The sequence below is a fragment of the Haliotis rubra genome, unplaced genomic scaffold (assembly GCF_003918875.1).
Source record: "Haliotis rubra isolate DU_JTF1 unplaced genomic scaffold, ASM391887v1 Scf238, whole genome shotgun sequence".
NCBI classification, from domain to species: Eukaryota; Metazoa; Mollusca; class Gastropoda; order Lepetellida; family Haliotidae; genus Haliotis; species Haliotis rubra.
In genome coordinates this window covers 431,061-454,673 of record NW_025766425.1, presented here as the reverse complement: position 1 = coordinate 454,673, position 23,613 = coordinate 431,061, and the positions used below count along the sequence as shown (strand labels likewise).

At 40.3% G+C, this 23,613-nt stretch overlaps 1 protein-coding gene across 1 annotated transcript in view; it reads right to left on the bottom strand.

The window, feature by feature from the left end:
* The window catches only part of LOC124278483 (atrial natriuretic peptide receptor 1-like), a 40,177-nt gene extending 17,291 nt beyond the window's left edge, over positions 1-22,886 (bottom strand). The window contains exons 1-6 of the mRNA XM_046714187.1: positions 21,543-22,886; positions 7,225-7,407; positions 6,533-6,691; positions 5,722-6,005; positions 3,391-3,472; positions 2,235-2,438 (exon numbers count right to left, since the gene is read on the bottom strand). Of these exons, the coding sequence (XP_046570143.1) occupies positions 2,235-2,438; positions 3,391-3,472; positions 5,722-6,005; positions 6,533-6,691; positions 7,225-7,407; positions 21,543-21,819 (1,189 nt within the window). The 5' untranslated portion in view covers positions 21,820-22,886. The remainder of the gene's footprint in view (positions 1-2,234; positions 2,439-3,390; positions 3,473-5,721; positions 6,006-6,532; positions 6,692-7,224; positions 7,408-21,542) is intronic.
* Between the last annotated feature and the right edge of the window lie 727 nt (positions 22,887-23,613).

Here is a 23,613-nt window from a genome sequence, read left to right as displayed (position 1 = left end):
TTTAAAGGAAATTCCAATTATAAACAACAAACTTCGGTTCAATGTATGTTTTTCAAAACGTTCTCTACATTGACATTTTGTACACTGTACAAAAATAAGTGTTCTGTCGGACTGACAGGCTAGGTGACTCGGTTGACTGCACGTCATGTTCAAGATACAAATCTATTTATTATCACATCTAAACTGTGGGCGGCGTGGTAGCCTATTGGTTAAGGCGTTCGCTCATCACGCCGAAGACCCGGGTTCGTTTCCCCACCTGTGTACGAGGGGCATCCCAAAAGTAGTCGGCCTCATTTAGAAAATTATATAAATGCAGCTATGTTAATTTACTACATATTATCTGTCAACTTCAAGCAAATTGCTTTTGCCATGTTGCAGCCTCGCGATCCCCATTCTGTTTGACTCTTTATCTTCTCGGTAACCCCTCCCCCCCCGTGCGCGCAAACAAGAACAATTAAACACCAAAAAACACAATAAACACACCAAAAACACACACACAAACCAACACAAACAAACAAAACCCCAAAAACAAAAACAACAACAACACATTATCCACATATGTGAAATTTTGGATATGGCTTTGCTAGTGATTCCTTCAAAATAAAATGCAAGCTTTTCTAACATCGAGGGAATATAGTTAGGGACTATTTTTGGGACGCCCCACGTACAATGTGTGACGCCCATTCTGGGGTCCATGATTTATTAAAGCGAAGAAAAACTAAACTCACTCACTCACTTGTACAAAATGGAATGTTTATAGACAGTCGTCTCACGTCGGTGTTCAACAACATGCAAATATATTAATGCAATCTGCTATCAGCATTATGTCAATCAGAGCAAGTTGTTTAAATCTGACTTTCTGTACAGTCGTATCAAGCTGATTACTTTATTCTTGGTGCTATAGACAGACTAGAGACAGAAGTAGCTGATACGTTGAGAAGCCACTCGATTGCTATGAGAGACCTCTAAATTAATGAAGACATTTTGGTATAAATATGACAGGGACATACTTTGTATGTCTGAGTGTTATGATTAGTTTGCGCCAGTTAGCTTTTATGTATTATAAATAATCGTTAATTCTCTATCTATATTTCAGCATCCAATAGGCGCTGACATATACAATGTAAATATATATTTACATATATCGCTTGTTTCAACTCACCACAGTGACTGAAATGAAGTACTTAATAGTTCATGTATTTTAAATACGTTTCTTGATTCCAGCTCATATCAGCGCTGAAACAGTTCATATAGTTAAACGCTTAGTTTTAATGATTTTATCAGTAGGGTCTACTCAACCGTGACAACACGTTCTGTTGGTCCATTGAAGACCATGCAGGGTTGTAAACACAATGCATATGCGTGTTGTCATTGTGACCCTGTTACATAAATACCATTAACATGCCGATAATACAATTTATTATATCTAGTAGTATTGACGACGTCCTGATGCTATGACATCGCTGCACTGCAAGTCTAATGGTAGTACTGAGAGATGTACATTTTTCATTGAAAACTAATGAAGAATGATTTTTGATGATAAATATGAATCTCACCCTAGTAAAATATGTTCATATCAGACACTCGTTGTTAGGTAAAATATCCTCGGCATCCGTGACAACACGTTACGATTACAACCCTGCATTCACTATGCGTGTTGCCGATAATACAATACAGTAGTATAGTACACGTGGTCTCGCACGACGATGCATACTTCCTCACAAACGCATATGCAACTCACACCTGCACGCACACACACATGCAAACGAGAAAGACGTGATATTATCGGTTCATTATGTTTGTTGTTTTACGCCGCACTCAGCAATATTCCAGCTATATGGCGGCGGTCTATAAATAGTCGAGTCTGAACCAGACAATCCAGTGGCCAACAGCATGAGCATTGATCTACGCAGTTGGGATACGATGGCATGTCTCAACCAAGTCAGTGAGCCAGACCACCCGATCCCGTTAATCGCCTCTTACGACAAACCTGGGTTAGTGAAGATCAATTCTAACTCGGATCTTCACGGGATGCTCATAATGAATACGTGGAAGGCTTGTATGACCTCATGTGGCTTCAGATGAAAATGTCCGTGTTCTCGCTTATTCCTATCTACTCGGGTGTATCTTGGCAAGAATATAGATATAAGTATAGAGTAAACTGCATTTGTAACAGACATGCATATAACGAACTTCGGTTATAACGAACTAAAATTAGAGTTGACTGTTCATACCTTTACATGCGGGTCCGGTACACGGTGTTTGGTCATCCGGAAGTCTGCCCCAGGGCCAGTCAAGGTGTTCCAGTTTCTGCAGACCGGAACCCCCATGTACCGTAAACACTTCCATTGTTTCGTTGTGTTGGAAATGGAACACAGACAGTCGTGGAGAGCGGATACCATTGACACTGTCTATAGGTCCTGTCAGAAGCCGTGAATCTGTAGACAGAATGTAGAAATTGTAAACCAATATTGTCATTATATTAAAGACACAGTTATGTGTTTCTGAACAGGTGTTTGTACCTTTAAAATAACCAGAACTCTCATGGAAAGAAATAATATAGGTGAGTTGTGAACAAGCCTAATAACGGTGTTAGCATCTACCCCGAAACGTCGCATATATTGTAATAAAGAAGTATATCCACATCATTATCCCCTTATCCATCAGAATAACTTCTAATTGCCACTCAAAGTGAGTGAGTTTAGTTTTACGCCGCTTTTAGCAATATTCCAGCAATATCATGACGGAAGACACCATAAATGGGCTCCACACATTGAAGTCATATGAGGAATCGAACCAGGGTCTTCGGCTTGACGAGCGAACGCTTTAACCACTAGGCCACCCCACCGCCCCGCCACTCACAGATGTTATGCTGTAATGAGGCTTATATATTATAGTGGTATTAGAATGTGGTACATTATGGACTATAACAAGAATAGTGAGTGAGTCCTGTCGGTAGCCAGGAATCAGAACTGGCACGTACCAGGGGACTGACTGACTGAGTTTGGTTTTACGCCGCTTTTAGCAATATTCCAGCAACATCACGGCGGGGGACACCAGAAATGGGCTTCACACATTGTACCCATGTGGGGATTCGAACCCGGGTCTTCGGCGTGACGAACCAACGCTTTAACCACTAGGCTACCCCACCGCCCCCGTACCAGGGGAATCCGACTGTCTAATTAAAACATTTATGCTTAAGCAATATTCAAGCAATATCACGACGGGGGCACCAGAAATTAGCTTCAAATATTGTGCCCTTGTGGGGAATCGAACCCGGGTCGTCGACTTGACGAGCGAACCCTTTAACCACTAGGCTACCCCACCGCCCCTATAATAGGAATACATTTGGCATGAAACAAGTAATATGAGTAATTAAATCATATCCACCAGTAAAATTGCCTCCAGACGAAGATCCATCGACCGCGAAAATAACTGCGTCGTGAAGAAACGGCAGGTAATGTAGTATTCCCTGCAACATCATAAATAGAATATTTAATACATCGACGTCAAATAATGCTTATATTCATGAGAACCATAACATGTCTGTAACTTGAACCAATAGAACGACGTCGCAGTAATTCTGAGCCAGAATTTCACTGAGCAAGAAAGAATAACTGTCAAAATTACCGTCTCTATGCAATGTTATATAGAGGATGTTATCTGTTTCTTACACACCATAAAATCGCACCATTTTATGGTCGAATAGATGAAATTTCATTTTTTTTCTCATCGTAGGTGCGCAATAATACACAACACAACGTTTATGGAATGAGTGACGTCACTTGGTTTCCTAATCACTACTCATACCCATGGTGACCCTCAACAAAAAGTTTCTGCCACCTCTTCGCAACATCAAGGCAATAGTGATAATGATAACTAGATAAGATCACAGAAAATTAATTAAACCCTCTAAAACGATGATGTTACCATGCAAATGTGGATGATTTTAATGAGCGTGTGACGTCATCGTTATCGCTTGGTGCATGGTTGTCGTCATCGGAAGATTGTTTTGATTATTATCTCTGCATTGGGGATCTGTACTTGTGTATACCAGTTTACGTTCAATGTTCTTCCATCGACTGGAGCCAAAACTTTTGAGTGTGTGTAATTAGGTGCACCCAGTGTGCTTGAATGTGACATAGCTGAGGTTACGTTCACTATCAATGGGGACTACTCTTCTTCGCCACAGCCTTCTCGTTTTCCCAGGCAGAAACTGCCACTTGGAATGTAATGGAATTTCAGTATGAAATGTGAGTTGATTACATCCTGTATGTTATCAAGACATAAACTTTTCATTATCATGCGTCGGAGGAATGTCTTGAGCAATGACTTTTGTGTAGATCAACGGTTCTTGTACATGTTCGATTGAATAGAAAAGACGTGTGCCGCCATTTGCACTCACGAAGCCTTGCAAAACGTTCCATGTTGTACATTGTTTCAACGAGTGTGTTTTGGTTCTGATTGTCATGAGTGAATTTGATAACATTGGAATCACGCATAGTAGCTCGGGCTGGAAGTGGGTCAATGCATCAATGCATCAAAAGAAACAACGAGGCAAATCGATCTCACAATGGACAGGCACTGGCGTTATCGTATCAGGTATTTTTGCAAGACGACACATGACACTTGTCGCATCTCTCCAGTAAAAGTACCAATGTTGTACATTTTGAATATTCGAAGGGAATCCGGGCTTTATCTCTAACGGTGATTTTCACATAAATGTTTACACAGGTATCACTGATTGTTCGAGCCATTGTGAATTCAAGGCTAGAAATCAAAAGTTTTAATAAAAAGAATTAGAAAATAAATAGATTCGTGTTATATTTATTCTACTTGTGACTCATTGTATAGATACCTATTTATGTTGCAATCGCGAAAATAACAGATAGGTGTAAAGGGGTATTTTTGCAAGAGTAACAGGTTTCTGTTCGATTGAAGCACGAGTAACTAATCAATGAATTTTAATCAGGAAAGTAGTCCGTCATAACCTCACCCTAGGTCATCACCATGGAGTAGCCAATCACGGGATTAGAAATCGATCTCACACATATGTGTGATACCAGTTTTCTCACATGGGTTTCTCACCTACAGATTGTGTAAGAAAAGAGGATATTATATGAGTGCCCATGACATACTGTTTACGACACGAGTGCCTAAATGTTGATATTTCCCGAGCGAGGCGAGGGATATACCGATATTTAGGCACGAGGTGTCGTAAACATAGTATGATATGGGCACGAATATAATATTCTATTGATTACCGATGTCGTCAAATTGAGGAAAATAAACCCCAAATCTACTTTCAAACATAGACTGGCTACCCGCCGTCGTCGCATGTAGAACGCAACGTCACAGAAGAAACGTGACGTCATAGCCTTGTTCATGACGTCACGTCACCATGACAAAGTGATATTTTGACCTAGGGCATCGTATGAAAGAAATATGAAACCCCGATATGCTTCGCCCTCGTAGGTAATAAATTTGGTTAACCCCTTTGACATGTTCCAGGAGGAAAGTATTTCAGCAAAGCAAAAGCACAGTTGGTAAGCTTGATGTGGGACATATTCCCAAAATGATGCATTATCTAAACGTTTGCCACTTTGGTGAAACCAACGAACATGGACATTTTACACGTTCCTGGCACACCTAAGGTACACAACTCCGCATACCCAAATTGGTCTGCTTCGGACGGTTCACTCAACCTTATGTAAAGCTTACCTTTGAAGAGTGTGATGAATGTGATGGCCATCTTTTGTATCGACTGGTCACCTTCTCAAAGACTTGATGGAAGAACTCTCTGTACTTTGTATCATTTGCATCGTAATTGACCAGTTGCAGCAAACAGCTGGAATATTTTTGCTCAGGAACATTTCCATATGGAACACGTGCATGGGGATCTGAACACCAATTCAAGAACACATGATTTCCTGATGCCATGCCCGCATTGTGTGCCGCGTCCAGAAACCGATCGTGATGGTGGAGATGTATGCAGCTTAGGATGACTGTAAAGATATCAACTATATAATCCTTCATTTAAAAATACATGGTGTATTTGTGTACGCAGGCTCAATTTTAACAGGGATTAAATAAGGGTGTCTGACTGGACTGATTGACCTCAACTTGAAGCTCGAAGTTACATTTCAACCATATATCGACTTCATTGGTGTTCAATGATTTTGTAAGTTATTGGAATATTCTGGTTTCATGAGACTGGTCATGTATAGTTTGGTAATGGTTGACGTTAAAGTCTGGAATTCATATTGGATTTTTCTGATTTCTTCTTACTGATTGACCATGATATGTATAATTTGGTAATGGTTTACATTTTGAGTCTAGAACCCGACCTGAAACAAAAACAGCAACACTGGATGTGTACTTGTTGTCTTTTTCAACATTTAATCAATAATGTTTATCAAATATTGCAGCTTTAATGAGTTCTTATTTCTACTGTTTGACCTTCACAATATCTCAACTGAAACTGGCACCTTCTCCAGTATTGTGTAATTGACACTTTGAAGAATGTACTTACCTGAAGCTTTTGACTTAAGAACTTTAAGTTTATCTTCAATATAATCTTCATGACAAGCTATGGAAGCCGAATAACTGATTTCTATACCGTGCTTCGGGAAGACAGCTTTCGCGGCTGTTAAAAAGGCAGTGCATGTGCTACACGTGTGTCCAATATAACCTGAAATAGACACAGTAATGTAAGTCAATACAATACTGACGAGAACCTTCCGAAGTTGGCTCAAAACACTTCGTTAATATCCTGAATGGGTCATGTGCATTTGTATTTCATTTTCACTCCCATGGGTGTATACAACTCAAGTCGCCTTAAGAGCCCTAGACGGTTGGAACTCACACTCCCATCTGATCCTGTCGGGTACCCATTCACTGCTGGGTAAACATATTTCGAACAAGACTTTTTTTCTAAAGAAGGCATCTAGTAGTAAAGCATCAATGTAAGTCAGGCTTGAAGCCCAATCCATGTACATGGCATCATTGCTATTACTGATCCATAACTGCAAACTACATGCATGGCAAAGATATTGTTTTTTGGCTGTTTATATACTGGCTACTTGTGCATGCTCGTTTTCAAAATGTATCAAAATCAATCAATCAATCCTTCAATCAATCATTCAATCGTTCAATCAATCATATAATCAATCACACCTTACCCACACATTCAACTGTATATTAACTGAGGAAAGTATGGGTTACCTATGTGTTTCCAGTCGAACTCTAAGAGAACCGTAGCCACAGATTCGAGCAAGCCTTCATACGTGCCATACAAACTGTCGAAATTCAAACGATTGTTGTCTGGCATTGAATGGTTCTTCATCGGCGTCCACGTTACCATGGAGATGTTCCAGTAGGATGCGACATAGCCAACCATCTTCATAGCTGAAAATATATTCACTGCATGGCTATTTTTCTGCTTCGAGGATATTTAAGAATCACATATTTTTTCGTAGCTACGACTTTCAACTTCACACAGGTTTAACATTAACACCTCCACATGGTGCTTAAAACAGCTTCAGAGGTAAAATAGGCCCCACCTGAGAAATATCAATCGTCAGTACTAAATAAATCCAACTATCATCAGAAAACGAAACAGATTTGATCTAAAGAGCGCAATGCTTGTGAAAATTATAAGAGTGGAAGACTGAAATTCAGTCACGACACCAGGGCCCTTATTCTCGAAACGTTCGTAGCCCTTAGAATTCTTAACTTTGATCGTAGCTAATGTGTTAAGAATGGGCTTAAGAAGTTCGTATGGTTACGAACGTTTCGAGAATAGCTAGCCAGGTTCTCGAGAAACCCATGCTTGTCGTAAGAGGCGACTAATGGGATTGGAGGGTCAGTTCAAAATACCACGACTGCTCATCAAATCCGTGATGTTTTTGTCTCGTCCAGACTTTATTATTGAAAGGTCTGGTAAGGCCTTACTTCTTACACAATTGTTTTGCTTTATTTACGGATCCGCGGAAGAAAACATCTAAATTCAGTGGAGTATAATCAGAATGACGACGGTAAAATTGTTTAAAAGACTAAAACAAATGAATCAGCAACATTCAACAACACACATCAATATTTGCCACAGAAATGTTCAAGAAAAAACCCTTGCTACAGGTACCTTAATAGTGAAAAGAAAGTGGTTAAAGAAGGTGTACGCATGCGCATGTGACAGAATCAACCTGTCAGTGTACATTCTGAGGCAATCTTACACACCTTACGTGTTAACATGTTTTGTCCTCAAAAAGCAGCGTCGTATTATCGCTGTTTGGGAAAACCAGCAACCAGCAATATTCAATTGTGATAAGTCAACAACACCATGTTTGGTCACAATGTCACATATTTGCGCGATTGTCAGATTACCGGTTAGTTTTCGCCTAGTTTTGGGTGGAGTCTACTAATGCCTACAGGGAATAACGCCTACAGTCTTAGATAAACAATTTTACGCACCAGTGGTTACAAATTGTACTGCCTCTACCCTTTCACTAAAGTGGTAGGCCCCACTTCATTGTGCACTCACTCCTACTGGGAATACAAAACACAGATTTTTAAAAGACATTTTATAAGATTTAATCATATCATTATTTTCATTTCTTCACACATGATATTGAATTATTAATTGAGATGACATTACATTACATTCTAAATCATATATTACATCATTAATCAACATGAATTATTTACATATGTACAAATATACAAATATACATTTCTGATGACAATTGAAGTCATTCAAGCTGTTTGAGTCATTTACGCCAGCTTAATCAAATGTCCAGCAGCTGAGGGTAACTCCATGGGGGTCGTGATTCCAGTTGTCAGTTGGTCCTTCCGTCTTGTTAGTCTCTGGTCGATCTCTGTGTAGATCCTCCTCGAGATGATTGTTCATCCTCGGGCCTCGGGTCTCGTGGTGGTTCCATAATCCGGCCCGGAACTTGGCATGGTCATCCACCCAGGTGCTGGTGACGTAGTCGTGGAAGGCATGGTCAAAGTTCCTGAAACAGTTTCTTTCCTTCTCCTCCATAATATTTTCTTTCTCTCTTTCTTTAATTAATTTGGGTTTAAAATCATTAATGTATGTGTATGTGTGTGTGTGGGGCGCAGTTCGGGGCGAAGAGCGTTTAATACCATTTCGCATTTAGAGCTGGATATAAACATAACAGTGACTATTATTATGTAAAGCACATGTAAAACTCATTTCTGGTTGACAGTGGGTATCATCATTAGAAATCAGTATTATATCCTCAAGGATTTTCTCTATAATGTACTCATGTAACCCTTAGTCAATGCAAACGTTGAGGAATGTGTGCGAATGAAAGACACCGGTTTTTCGCGAAAACAGGATAGGCGCGTCCTACCTCTTGTCACACTTTGCCTAAAAGATAAACAGTTGCAGTCCATCGTTGCATAGCAGTATTCAACAAATCAGCAGTCTGTGAACAAATCAGTAATCACGTGATCTATGAATACTAGAACAAGACATCATCTAGAGTACATGACGAGTATCAATGAAGATTTGCTTGAGTGGCATTTTAGAAGCTAGTGGTATAGAGTTTATATCACAGGTTTCGAATAGAAGTGGTACTGAAATGATGAAGCACCGTTTAAAAAGTGTGACAGCGATTCATTTATATAATGCTCAACGCTATTTTGCCTTTTACGTATTATGGTAATATGTCATACAAACCCTAAAACAAATATATCCAAGACAGTTCATGCAAGTCTATAATTACGTTTCTGAAATGAAGAAAGTCTCTTGTCTCCTTATATTCGATTTTTAATTGATAACGAATTATCGTGTTTTTTTCTGTAAAATATATTCATTTCAGAGAGGAGATTTTAGTCTAGCACAATGTAATTAGTTTCGGTGGATCGTCGAGTATAGTAATGTCTTATTGTCGTCACGTATTTCTATACAGAATAGCCAGTCAAGGTGGCTCAGAGGTTAAGGAGTGTACAGTAGAGGTATGGCGTCGCATTAACTTAATACTATAACTGAAGATGTTGGAATTTGTTGGTGATTTTCAGTTGTGCGTGTCTCAAGTAGTTTTCAGGGGGTTTTGTGTTTGGGATATTTTCTTTTGGTCTTGTATTTCTTTTGTTGCGTGTGTTGATTTGTTTAAAGTGGCATTCCAGAAGTTAGTGGTATAGAGATGACAAAACTTTATGGATAATCAACTTCTTTATTGTCACAATAGCGACGTTTCGGTATAGATTCTTATACCGTTTTGAGGCATATGTGGGAATGCAATCTCCTACCCAGAGTTCCATGCGGCAAGCCAGCATAGTACCTCTGCCACAGGCCAGAAAAATGTGACGATTCGTCACATCTTGCACCGTCCATTCAATATAATGTACATATTTCTTAACTCTTTTATTTTTGACGAGTCTACACAACTAACTAAACATCTTTAATAGAATGGCTTAGTTTCACTAAGAAAAATATCCTAAAACATGTAACACTATTTCGATTTGCGTAGCGATCCTTTGTTTACATAGGTTGTACGGCTCCACGTGCTGTCATCGAAGCCGACGGAGAGCAAACGATGCAGCCAGTTTGATATCTAAATATGTACTGTCATAGACCTAACTGTCGCAGTTGTGGAAGAATATATACGTAACAATGTAAAACATTATGAACAGAGCGCCGAAAAGCTTTCGTGAGTCCAGTCCCTTCTTATTATGAATATGCGCGTTTGATTACAAACAAGAGAAAAGTCCGGTCACGTGATATGCAAATTAGCCTGTGGCAGTGATGTTATGTTAAGTCATCGCTGTGCCCGAGTGTGGGGGGAATGATGGGGTACACCAGTTTATATACAAGATAATCATGAGACAACAATATCAAAGGTGGATAACAAAACATCAAAGAAAGTTACATGATGAGCTGCGATAGGATGATGATGAGCCAAAATAACATACATGAGATGAGTGGGATTACCATGACAATCAATGGAGACACTATTTTCAAGGATATATAATCAATCTTTTTGTCACTCACAAATACCGTGAATATGAGTCAAGATACAAACTTCCTCACATCAAAATGTTAGGTTTAATATCAGGTATTTATTTATCAAGTTTTAGTAGCAGCGCAGTTTCTTAGAATGATTACGTCTATTTAGTGTCTGAAAATCTGACACTACTTGTAAGTGACACGTCAAGTGTTTAACACAGCCGTTATGTTTGATAGCGTTATCAGGGGTGCGACAAGGTATTGCCTTAGACCCCGTCTGTTGATAGGTTATCTGGAGGTAATCCCCCTTGTAGAGTAGGCTATTTCGCACACTAAATGACATTCAAATCTCAAGACAGATAAAATTTATCTTGATTTGGGGATTGTTCGAATGGGCACTTTAAGAACGTTTCAAATCTCCAAGGCGGAATAATGAAATTTACTTTGGCAACGGATTATATGAATAAAGGCGTTTACACTATGCCTGTTCTATCATTTCGGATGAATGTTATAATAATGACCACCTTTGGCATAGCAGTGTGTAATACTGATCTTAGAGGAAACGATCGGCTATTTGAATAACACACAACACGCGTGCTAATACTAGAATAGATCTAGAAAAAGTATTCAGTGATAAACTACGGACATTAAGGATCACCCATTCATTTCATTTAGCTAAAGTTCATCTGTCATGCCAACTTTAAGTAGTGAGTTTAGTTTTACGCTTTTAGCAATATTCCAGCTATATCACGGCGGGGGACACCAGAAATGGGCCTCACACATTGTACCCACGTGGGGAATGGAACCGGGACCTTCGGCGTGATGAGCCAACACTTTAACCACTAGGCTACCCCACCGCCTGCCAACTTTAGTAAAAAGAAGGAATCGTGTGGTCCTTCACTTCCTTTGAGTTGCATATGACATAACTGTGTATCCAAACGGTTGATATCCACTATCCGATGCAATTCACCTATTTGGACTGATGTTCCACTCATTGTTAAGTTGAAAATTTCACTTGCCTTCGCATGTATTTGTGATGGACACCACTTGCGGGACGGGATACTTTTACACCTTTATGCGAACACATTGTATCATCACTATTTGATACTATTTCATTTTTAGTTCCATAAATGGCTTCTCCTGATGATGATATGAAGGTTGATGCACATGAAGGTTACTGCTTTAAAGGAACACCATTGTACATTTGAACATTGTATGAAGCTTTGTGTGAAAATGAAATTATGTCTGTTATATATTTTGAACGAAACAAACTGGATTATTTATATAAATGTTGATTTTTCTGATTCCTTTCGTTAAATACCAATTCTTTGATCATTTTGAAGTTGTCTTTCATTCGAATTAATTAACTTTTAGAGTGATACACAACATAAAATGTAACATTAGGAGCAGAAAACACAGTGCCTGAACGACTTGAATCTGGGACTTATAGTTTCAAAACGCTTATCCCTCTTTAAGAGATCTGATTGTTTGTCTTAAAAACATTTTGATAGCCCTGTGTCCCCAGTGAGGGGGCCTAAACCACCATGTTAATAAACACTTAGCTGCCAATAACCTTCAAAAAGAGAAGGTGTCAACTATCTATTAAATGTGAACATTCCAGTGTATCATGGGTGGATACTGGGTATCAGGGTGGAAGATACACACTAAGGCAACACCCGAACTGGCGGGGAATGTCGTGGAACATACAATTCACACAATGGGCCTTAATCGGTACTTTGAACTCATGAGAAGATATGATTTAAGGGAGGTGACTGCACTAAAGATCAACAAGTTGTTCCTTTTCAGAATCAATTATATGGAGTGAGTGAGTGAGTTTAGTTTTACGCCACACTCAGCAATATTCCAACTATATGATGGTGGTCTGTAAATAATCAAGAATACGATTATACGACCATACGACCCAGTGATCGACATCTTGAGCATCGATCTACTGATTGGGATACGATGACATGTGTCAACCAAGTCAGCGAGCCTGACTACCCGATCCCGTAAGTCGCTATTACGACAAACATGGGTTACTGAAGATCAATTCTAACCCGGATCTTCACGGGGGTAGAGTGAGTGAGTGAGTGAGTGAGTGAGTGAGTGAGTGAGTGAGCATGGATTTACGTCGCTTTCAGCAATATTCCAGCTTTATCAAATTATCACGGCTGAGGACACCAAAAATGGATTTACCATGTGTGGAATCGAACCCATGCCTTTGGCGTCACGAACGAAAGCTTTGATCACGATCAATTATATAGAAGTCGTGTTGATATCGCTGATATAGTGCTTGCTACGGCGTAAAACAACACTCAGTCTTACTTACAATATCTTTGAACCTCTCCATCGGATACCATAAGAACCTGTACATTTTTCGTCAGGAAGAGGGGCAGTGGGGTAGCTTAGTGGTTAAAGCGTTCGCTCGTCACGCTGAAGATCCGGTTCGATTCCCCGCATGGGCACAATGTGTGAAGCCGAAGTCTGGTGTCTCCCGCCGTGTTATTGCTGGAATATTGCTAAAACGGCGTAAAACTAGACTCACTCACTCGTGAGGAAGAGCATTTTCAAAAAAGACATCAAAATTTCACCTTTCTTTAAACATCCCACATCAATTCATTTTTGTTTGTTTGTTATTTAAGTGACCTTTAATCTCCTGTTGACGCGTCTAGCAACTCGATAATCCCCCAAGTGGTGTTATCACGCGTTACCTGCCCCTAGGTAGCTGTTGTGGTCAAAGGTCAGATTCATGTCGACAGAATTCCGGCACTTCACTGTAAAGTCAAGTGTTCTTCAAGAAATGCATATCCGTTGAGGAATAGTGTTTCCCCTCTCAGTGATTCCAAGCCACGTGTTGAACAGATACCGCGGGGTGAAATACACTGCCGAGCAAAGCACGGAAAACCTTCAAAAAGACAACGTTAAAGTAAATTAAGAAATTTAGTGAGAAGGACGTGAGATGATTTGGGGGTGTAGCTGATTTCAAGAGGACCACGATGGCCACACCTCCGTCCTTCAGAGACTTGCTTCCATTAGAGATCGGTACTCGCATCGCAAATGTATTTAACAGGAAATAAACCCAAACTGTTCTTTGGTGTCTTTGGCGGCCATGATTAATAATAAAAATAATACTTTATTGCCCAAGAAGGGAATTTGTCTTGCGTTATGGACGCTGGAATTACAATAAATACATATATCCATTACACACACATTACAACAAGAACAACATCAGTCACACGATCTGAGGAGCTCTCACAGATCACAGTGAGCAATCAACAGTGGTTAAAATGATTTAAGTACGTTATAACATGACCTAATGTTGCTGTTTTCAAAGATTAAACGAATGTAAAGGGGAAGGATAAAACTGGACATTAAGAAAATAAATAAATATACTACAATGAAAAAAACACTTTAAGACAGAACAGATACATAAAACACAGCCCGGTAAAGTGCAGTACATGAGCGAGTGAGTTTGGTTTTACGCCTCTTTTAGCAACATTCCAGCAAATATCACGGCGGGGGACACCAGAAATGGGTTTCTTACATTGTACCCATGTGGGAAATCGAACCCGGGTCTTCGGCGTGACGCGCGAACGCTTTAACCACTAGGCTACTCCACCGCCCCGGCGGCCATGATGAAGTGGGTATGGTGGGTCTGAGCGATAGACCTGTCCAGAAGTGCTTCTGCCGGGGCAGCGTCTAGAAGCGCGTGTGGGTTCCCACAGTGATTACTAAGACAGCACAACATGTACGCTAAGCGCACAGCAGTCGCTATACTGTTACTGAGCACGCCTCTTGGACCGATTCCAGGAAACCTTCGCTAAATTCATGGAAGAGATAATAAGTGCAAATAAAATGGAATGGATTTTCCGATGGAGCGGTTTGCGCCTCCAACCAATAAGATATACCTCTGTGTTTGATCGTGGCTACAAATGAAACACTGGGGATTCGAGTTCGATTCCTCACATGGCTCCAGTGTGTAATGTATGGTTTTGGACACTATATGTGGTGGTGTGTGGTCCTGTGCGTAGAGCTCAGGTCACAATCAGTTGAAGTTAAGCAACGGTGGTCGCGGACAGTCCTCGGATGGGTGACCGTGTTTGGCAGCGTGACTCCTGAGAGTATCTAGGACTTCAGTCCTGACCCACAACGAAGCATATGTGATACATGTGGTCTCACCTTAGGCAAGTGAGTTTGTTCAAACTTGCCTCTGTCCACCCAGCAGTAAAATGGGTACCTGGTATGATACGATGGTAGTCTGAATTTGAACCTTGAGCGCCTGACAGGCGACCGGTTGTATTCTCCAAAGGGAGTGTTCTGTACTCGTTGACCTGGGGTAATATGTCAGCGCTTTGAGCATGCAATGTGCATCGATAAATGCGCAATATAAATGGACTATTATTATTATTATTATTATATGTAAGGAAGAGCACAGTGCTGCTGTTTATCGCCCGAAGTAGCTATGTCTGGAACGACCTTCAGTGGAGACAGATACAAATGAAGGTTTCAGTCTGTATTAACGATTATATAGTAAAACCAGGACATTAACACTGTTGTGTCGAAGTTGAAGGGACCTACTTAAATACTTCCAGTTGTTCAAAGTTCGACACAACCGCAAAATGATAACTAAACTCGAAATACGCTGACTCAGCTTTCACTTCGAGACAACCGTAGTTCGACACATCTATGTTCGACACAAGGGTGTTGACTGTATTTCTTTATGACAGTCTTTCTTGTAAACATACTGAATGAGCATACAGGTTCCCTTAACTCTTTGACAATTTAAAAATAAAACAGCATATGCCGTCTACAGTCTGGGATAGCTGAAGACCCGGGCTCAATTCCCCACATGGGTACAATGTATGAAGCCCATTTCTGGTGTTCACATCACCCCCCACCCCCTCACCCCTGTGATATTACTGGAATATTGCTAAAAGCGGCTTAAAACTAAACTCACTCACCCACTGTATGTTGTCATGATCCATCGACAACCATGCACTGACACAATGCAGACCAGTATATAGTTTAACAAACATCACACGTTCGGCATGCCAAGAGCAACGGCACGTTATGAATCCGAATGTTACAGTTTCCGGTGAATTCTTTCGGATGAACAGTATTTCGGATTAGCAAATGGGGGTTGCAAATCAGAACACGTTCGTAACAGAACTTATGTACCGTGGGATTTCGGGGTAGAATTTATCCCAGGCAAGTGTGTTTGTCGTAAAATGCGACAAAACAGATTGGCGTCAGGCTGGTGGTTGAACGCAGATCCTCGAAGCCCGAACGCGTTGGGAGTTGCTCGTGATATCAATCACTGGTTTGTTTGATCCAGAATGTATTTACAGGCGGCTGTCGTAGCAGAGATAACTGTGTATGCGGTAGGGAACACGAAACCACTGAACCATAACAATTTAAGTCGTTGCTTGAGCCAGAGTGTTATCTTGCTCACCTTCAATACAGAAATATTCGCAATGCTTTTATACGGTTTAGATTAGGCCTTAATGATTTATTAATTAACCGTGGAAGATATGTTTCTATGGAAAAAACAAAGATTATGTCCATTCTGTTACATTATTGAAGATGAATTCCATTTTATGTTTATTTGTCCTGTATTGAAAATCTAAGAAATAAGTATCTACCGCAACTGTCTTTATCTCAAATCAACGTTAATCTATTGTCTTCCTTACTTTCCTGCAAAGAACCTCACAACCTCCTTCTGATGGTACCGTTGCTTGGTTGTATCCTTCTTAAACTCAGCAATATTCTAGCTCTATGACGGCGGTCTCTAACGAATCAGGACTGGAGCAGACAAGCGAGTGATCAACAGCATGGACATCGATCTACACAACTGGGATACGATGATATTTGTCAACCAAATCAGCGAGCCTGACCACCCCGATTCCGTTGGTCGCCTCTTGTGGGTGCAGCATGGGTTGCAGAAGACCAGTTCTAACCCGGATCTTCACCGTGGTACTGGTGGAGAAGCTCCTTCTCTCCATCGTGGTCAATGATCCTCCTCGATCTTCCAGGACTTGGGCAATCCATCCCTTCACCGGTGTCCACCTGCTTCCTCAGAAGTCCAATAACCTTCCTTACAATAACTTGCCGTCATGAATTTTATGAAAGTTCACGCCTTGCCATGTCAAGAAAATTTTACAACTGGCGTCTTTTAAATCAGTTCAGACATGTACAGTGCTCATACTGCAATTATAAAATTTATACCCTGATATGCTTGACGCATTCGCAGCATTCTCCATTGCCTTAGGGACAACATGTCAAGCACGCGCTTTGCATGTGCATTCCAGTATGCAAGCGATAAAAATCTGTTTGGATCTGTTTTTCAGTTTGGACAAATCAGAATTTCTGTAATACTAAGTGTGAGTCTTGTCTATTTCGCCTTTTTCAAAATGTTCGACATTGCAAAATTATCTACAAATATGCCTTTCATTTGCACGCCAACGCAACATTAAATGGCCATTATCTACTCCAGTTAAGCAAATTATCCATTACATCTAAAAAAAGTACTCGTAACTATAGAAAATACGGAGAGAGAATATCAAGTTACATTCAGACGATCTATGCAACAGTGATTTCAACGAATATTATAACTAGATGAGGATATATTTGATATCCTCCTTCATTTTGACTTTTTCAGCTTTCGAAAATCCGTGATGAGCATCTTCTTTCTTATGGTAGAGTCGGAATCGTGCAAAAGACTCTTTCAGTAGGGATTACTTATGACTATGGAACTTTGTTTAACCTTTGTTTAAGGCAGTTATAAGACTTAAACTTGGTTTGACATTGTCAGACATAATGATTAACACTGGTGGTAAACAGTCACTAGCGAAACATTTCAGATTTTGCCCTATTTGTATAGCGGGTATCGAAGAGAATGTCATCTGTTATTACATGTGATGCATGTGTCTGTTTGAGAAAGGAGTATATTCCACAGAAACATTTGTGTCACCCCACTCGGGAAACATTAATCAGATTTTTACCAACAGAAGATATATCTGTTCATGTAAAATTAGCCCTGTATTTATCCCATTTGTTGGCATTTTGAAAGAGTCTGATATGTTCTCGCATCTAATTACACAATGCTATGATACTTTTCACTATTTGCAATGTCCACACTTTGCCTGCCATTAAAACATTATGTATACGGGCCGGTGGCCTTACGTACAAAAAACTATTTTGATCTTGAAATCTTAAGTCACTCACTCACACATTTTCTGCTGGGTGAACAGAGGCAAGTTTGAACAAACGCACTTGCCTAAGGTGAGACCACAAGTGTGCTTTGTTGTGGGCCAGGGCTCCTTTCACGAAGCAAACTTTACTAAGGTTAACCTTAACTCCCATTCTTGAACATTAAGCACTAAGGTTACATCAGTGACTTACGATCACCTTAGTGCTTTGTGAAAGGAGGCCCAGGACCGAAGTCCTAAATCTCCAAGGAGCCAAGCTGCCAACAGCTATTGCTTTTAGTAAGGGGATAATCATTAACATTAGAAGTAAACCTCGAAACATGATAACTGCTATCAAGTGATTCATGTGTTCTGTCTTGACAGAAATCGTAATAAATCGTATTTGCGTCACACACATATATAATGCATCCCATATCAGACGTATAATGGTTGAAGAACGTCTTCACATTATGGATTAATAAACATCACCTCGCTGAACATGTACAGTACAATCGTTTGTTTTGTAATGTCATCGAAATCAGGCAAATGGAAAAGCATAATTCATGTGATGGTGTGACGACAGTAATGCCTTCTATTATTATCGCTGCATGATCTGCAGCATTAATCATTAATAAGACTGGGGGAAATGACAACCTTGTACAACCACAAGACATTCCTGCCAAGAGCAGAATTGATTGTACGACTTTGACTATGATATGAGCATACATCTACCCTTCTTGATATAAAGTCTTCAACTGATCTTCCAATTATTCCTTTATGTCAAGCAATATTCCATCAGTTGATGCATTTGACGCGAATATTTGTCAGCGTTTTACGTACAACATTGAATGGTCTTTTATATTGTAATGAGCGTCGACTGTACGATTTTAATTATGTTATGAGCGTGCATCTACCTTTCTTGATATAAAGTATTCAACTATCCAAAGAACAATTTTTCCTCATGCCAAACAATATTCCAACACCTCATGCCTTTCTCAACGTTTCACGTACAACAGTGAATGGTCTATTTTTTTTTAATGGGCGTCAATTGTGTGATTTTAATTATGATATAAGCACGCATCTACCTTTATTGATATGTATGGTCTTCACCTGCTCTTTTCAATAGGCCAATTTTCCTTTATGTCAAGCAATATTCCAGCAGCTGATGTCTTTGACGCGACCATTTTTCAACATTTTACGAACAACAGTTAATGGTTTTATTTTTATGAGCGCCGACTATACAATTCTAATTATGGTATGAGCATGCATATACCTTTCTTGATATATAGTCTTCAACTGCTCTTCCAATTTTTCCTTTATAAATACAATATTGCAGTAACTGATGTCTTTAACGCGAACATTTCTCAACGTTTTAAGTACAACAGTGAATAGTCCGTTATATATTAATAAGCGTCATACGAAACTTACTCAAAAGTTGTATGACCATGCCCACGCGACCCAAGACCTTAGAAGTTATAAACGTTTAATAGTAGACACGTTCAGCTGAACGCTTGATTGCCCTTGCATGTGTCTGTGACGAGCGAAACCTGTAGGTCACATCTATTCTCGAAAACAGGATATTTACACTTTATTACAGCAATCCATAACGCACACGTGTAATATACTGAGAGAAACAAATAAAGGAACACAGGACAATGCAAGTGTTCCTTTATTATTTTCCAGTTTTCATCACCACACCGCTATTCAAAGCTGGTGATGAAAACTGGAAAATATTAAAGGAACACTTGAATCTTCCTGTGATCCTTTATTTGTTTCTCTCAGTATATATTCGGTATGTATACGATTCCGAGCATATGTGACCTTGCGGGCTATACATGTTTTGACCGAACTGCAGATAAAATGTTTATTTTAGGGTTACCTAATCTTGTATATATATCATTCATAGTGTTGCTGTTTAGAAATAAAAGAATTCGATGAACTTTCAAGAAGACAAATAATAGAATTAAGTCACGCAAAATGGTTTCTCAACTGATTAGCCGATAAACAAACTTCGTGATCAATACCTGTGTTAAACATTCATGAAAAGATATAATCACGCAGACAGATTCATATCAACAACAAATATAACACCATCAAACTAAATTTGATTTTAAGCAACTTAAATATACTGAGCTGAAAGAGAATATTACTGATCTAAATCACGGGGGCAAGGACAAACGTTAAAAATCAGTTGAAAGTCCCGTGTACTTGTCAATGAAGACTGCAACACATACTTTTCTTAGCCTTAGCATATGCGTTCAAAACAGGACATATTTGGCTGATACGACATTTGAGTTCTGGTTTACTTCAAACTGGTCGGCAGAATATGAGTGAGTGAGTGAGTTGGGTTTTACGCCGCTTTTTAGCAATATTCGAGCAATATTACGGCGGGGACACCAGAAATGGCCTTCACACATTGTACCTATGTGGGGAATCGAACCCGGGTCTTCGGCGTGACGACCGGACGCTCTAACCACTGGACTAGCGCCCCCGGAGAATATGAACGCTCTTGTCTTGTCCTGAATGTTTTTGCCAGTAGAAAAGTAAAATTGGTCTTCCTCTGTGTCTGTTTCCTATAATTGCTTGTGCAGAAATTTGCTATTGTAAATATCTTTGAAGAGGGGTTTTATAAGTTGTAAGAACTTGTCCCCGATCCTTATCCTATTCACTTTGTGAATAAAATGTGTTTAAACTAAAGAATATTGTTTTGAAATGTGTAGATTTTAAAATTTTTGAAAAAGCTGTAGACCATGTGATAGTAAGTATAGCGTGGTCCTGAGCTGGGGGCGTCGTCCGGTCAGACGAATGGTCATGTTTATATAAGTATTACCACACAACCTCCTGGTCACTGGGGCGGTGGGGTAGCCTAGTGATTAAGCGTTCGCTCGTCACGCCGAAGGCCCGGGTTCGATTCCCCACATGGGTAGAATGTGGGAAGCCCAGTTCAAGGGTCCCCGCCGTTACTACTGGAATATTGCTAAAAGCGACGTAAAACTAAACTCACTCACTCCTGGTCACTAAGGGCGGTGGGGTAGCCTAGTGGTTAAAGCGTTCGCTCGTCACGCCGAAGACCTGGGTTCGATTCCCCACATGGGTAGAATGTGGGAAGCCCAGTTCAAGGGTCCCCCGCCGTTACTGCTGGAATATTGCTAAAAGGGACGTAAAACTAAACTCACTCACTCCTGGTCAATAAGGGCGGTCGGGTAGCCTAGTGGTCAAAGCGTTTGCGCGTCACGCTGAAGACCCGGGTTCGATTCCCCACATGGGTACAACGTGCGAAGCCTAGTTCAAGGGTCCCCCGCCGTGATACTGCTGGAACATTGCTAAAAGCGGCGTAAAACTAAACTCACCCTGGTTCAGATCAAGAAGAAGACAATACTCACTACTCGTTGAAGGAGGACCAATAAAGACGTCAACACTGTTGCTCTTCACTAAGTCCACACAAACACCAAGGGCAGTTTCTTCATCCTCCTTGGTATCTAACCAGCTGACATTCACATGGACAGCTCCGGTCTTCTCTAGAGCAACTTGGACTGTGGCATTGGCTAGTTCCAAGGAGGGGAACGAACCACTGTCAGGTGAAATAGGAAGAGGTATTGCTACATGCAGGGGGTACACGGCTGGAAATATGCACGCGAATATAAGTACCTCCATCCCCATCCTGGCACACTATCATAACTTCTGTTGATGTTGCAAGTCTGTATCTGAATCCCCTGATTCAGAGGGTTCCTTTGGTGTTTTCACGTTAAATTGATTTACATATTCATTCAGACGATGGGCAGCATGTTTAACGTTGAAATATTGCAACGCAATGTGGCGTGGTTTACTGTCCACACAGACAAGATTCGGTTATCAATATACTCTTGATTAGCGTCAGGGTGCTGTACACAAATACACTCTTCTGTAAATCTTCAATGGACATTAGTTATGAGGATCTTCTTCAAGTTTGCTGAAGTATTGTTTGTTTGACTGCAATGTATCCTCGTCAGAAATATGTCTTCCCAAGACTGAAATGTGTCTTCCCAAGACTGAAATGTGTCTTCCCACTTGTGAATTGTGTCTCTCCAAGACTGGGATGTGTCTTCCCAAGTCTGAAATGTGTCTTACCACAAGTGAATTGTGTCTCTCCAAGACTGGGATGTGTCTTCCCAAGACTAAAATGTGTCTTCCCACAAGTGAATTGTGTCTCTCCAAGACTGGGATGTGTCTTCCCAAGACTAAAATGTGTCTTCCCACAAGTGAATTGTGTCTCTCCAAGACTGGGATGTGTCTTCCCAAGTCTGAAATGTGTCTTACCACTTGTGAATTGTGTCTCTCCAAGACTGGGATGTGTCTTCCCAAGACTAAAATGTGTCTTCCAACAAGTGAACTGTGTCTTACCAAGCCTGTGTCTTAGTACTGAAATGGTCCTGTTTGGAATGATGTACCCTGAAATTACACACCTGAACTATGACAACCCGTTTATATGGAATCCCTTCGAGAACGTTCACATAGTTCACTAAGCTCAGGTCAAGCTGGTCCTTCTTCACTATTGATTATTTAGATGTCTCCATCGGCATTCGTCGATCCCAGTTCTTCTTTATAAGTCATAAAACATATTTGAATCTCAAGAAATAACTCTCCGAGCTGCAGCAGTCGAAATCGTTGAAGTAATGAGAACTCATAATGACGACAATCCATTTCTTCTGAGCCTTGTAACATGAATGATTGAAGACAGAATACTCCTGTTAAACATAGCAGGCTTATCGCGACTAAACCGCCTCTACTGACGGCTGGTGTCGTGAACTTGAGTGTTTTTATCCATTTCCGCCCTGTTGAAGGGATTATCTGCTCCCCTGCTGTGAGATCCCCTCCCAAGTCGATAGCTACAGTGACGGTCGTGACGGTCCCCGGGTAAGGAGCTTGCCCTTGTGACGGGGTACAGACACCCTACCCGAACGGGTAACGCGCTGTGACGTCATCGTATTCCTCTCCCGGAAGTATCCCAGCACGCGCTGTCGTCTGTTTCCGTTCAGCTGGTGTTTATATCTGAAATAACATGTTTGCATTTAATGTTTTTGTGGGAGATTTCACTGAAGAATGTGTTAAATATATGTTTCAATTCTTATAAGGATATTAATTTAGAATCGGATCCTATATCACCTTATCTCTTCATATTATGCGCAGAAATCCTAGCAGTAATGTAAAGAAATAATAAAAATATAACAGAATTAATACTTGGTAATATATATTCCCGTTTAACACAAGTTGCAGATGATACCACTCTCAGTTTAGATGGATTAGAAAAATGTCTCTATTCTACAATGTGTACATTATCCTTTCTGCCAGATTTTCAGGATTAAACACAGAAAAAAACCAAATTGATATGGATAGGTTCCAAAAAGAGATCAAGATACAAACTCTGTAATGAGTTCAAGTTGGACTGGACACAAACACAGTTTAAGCTATTAGGCA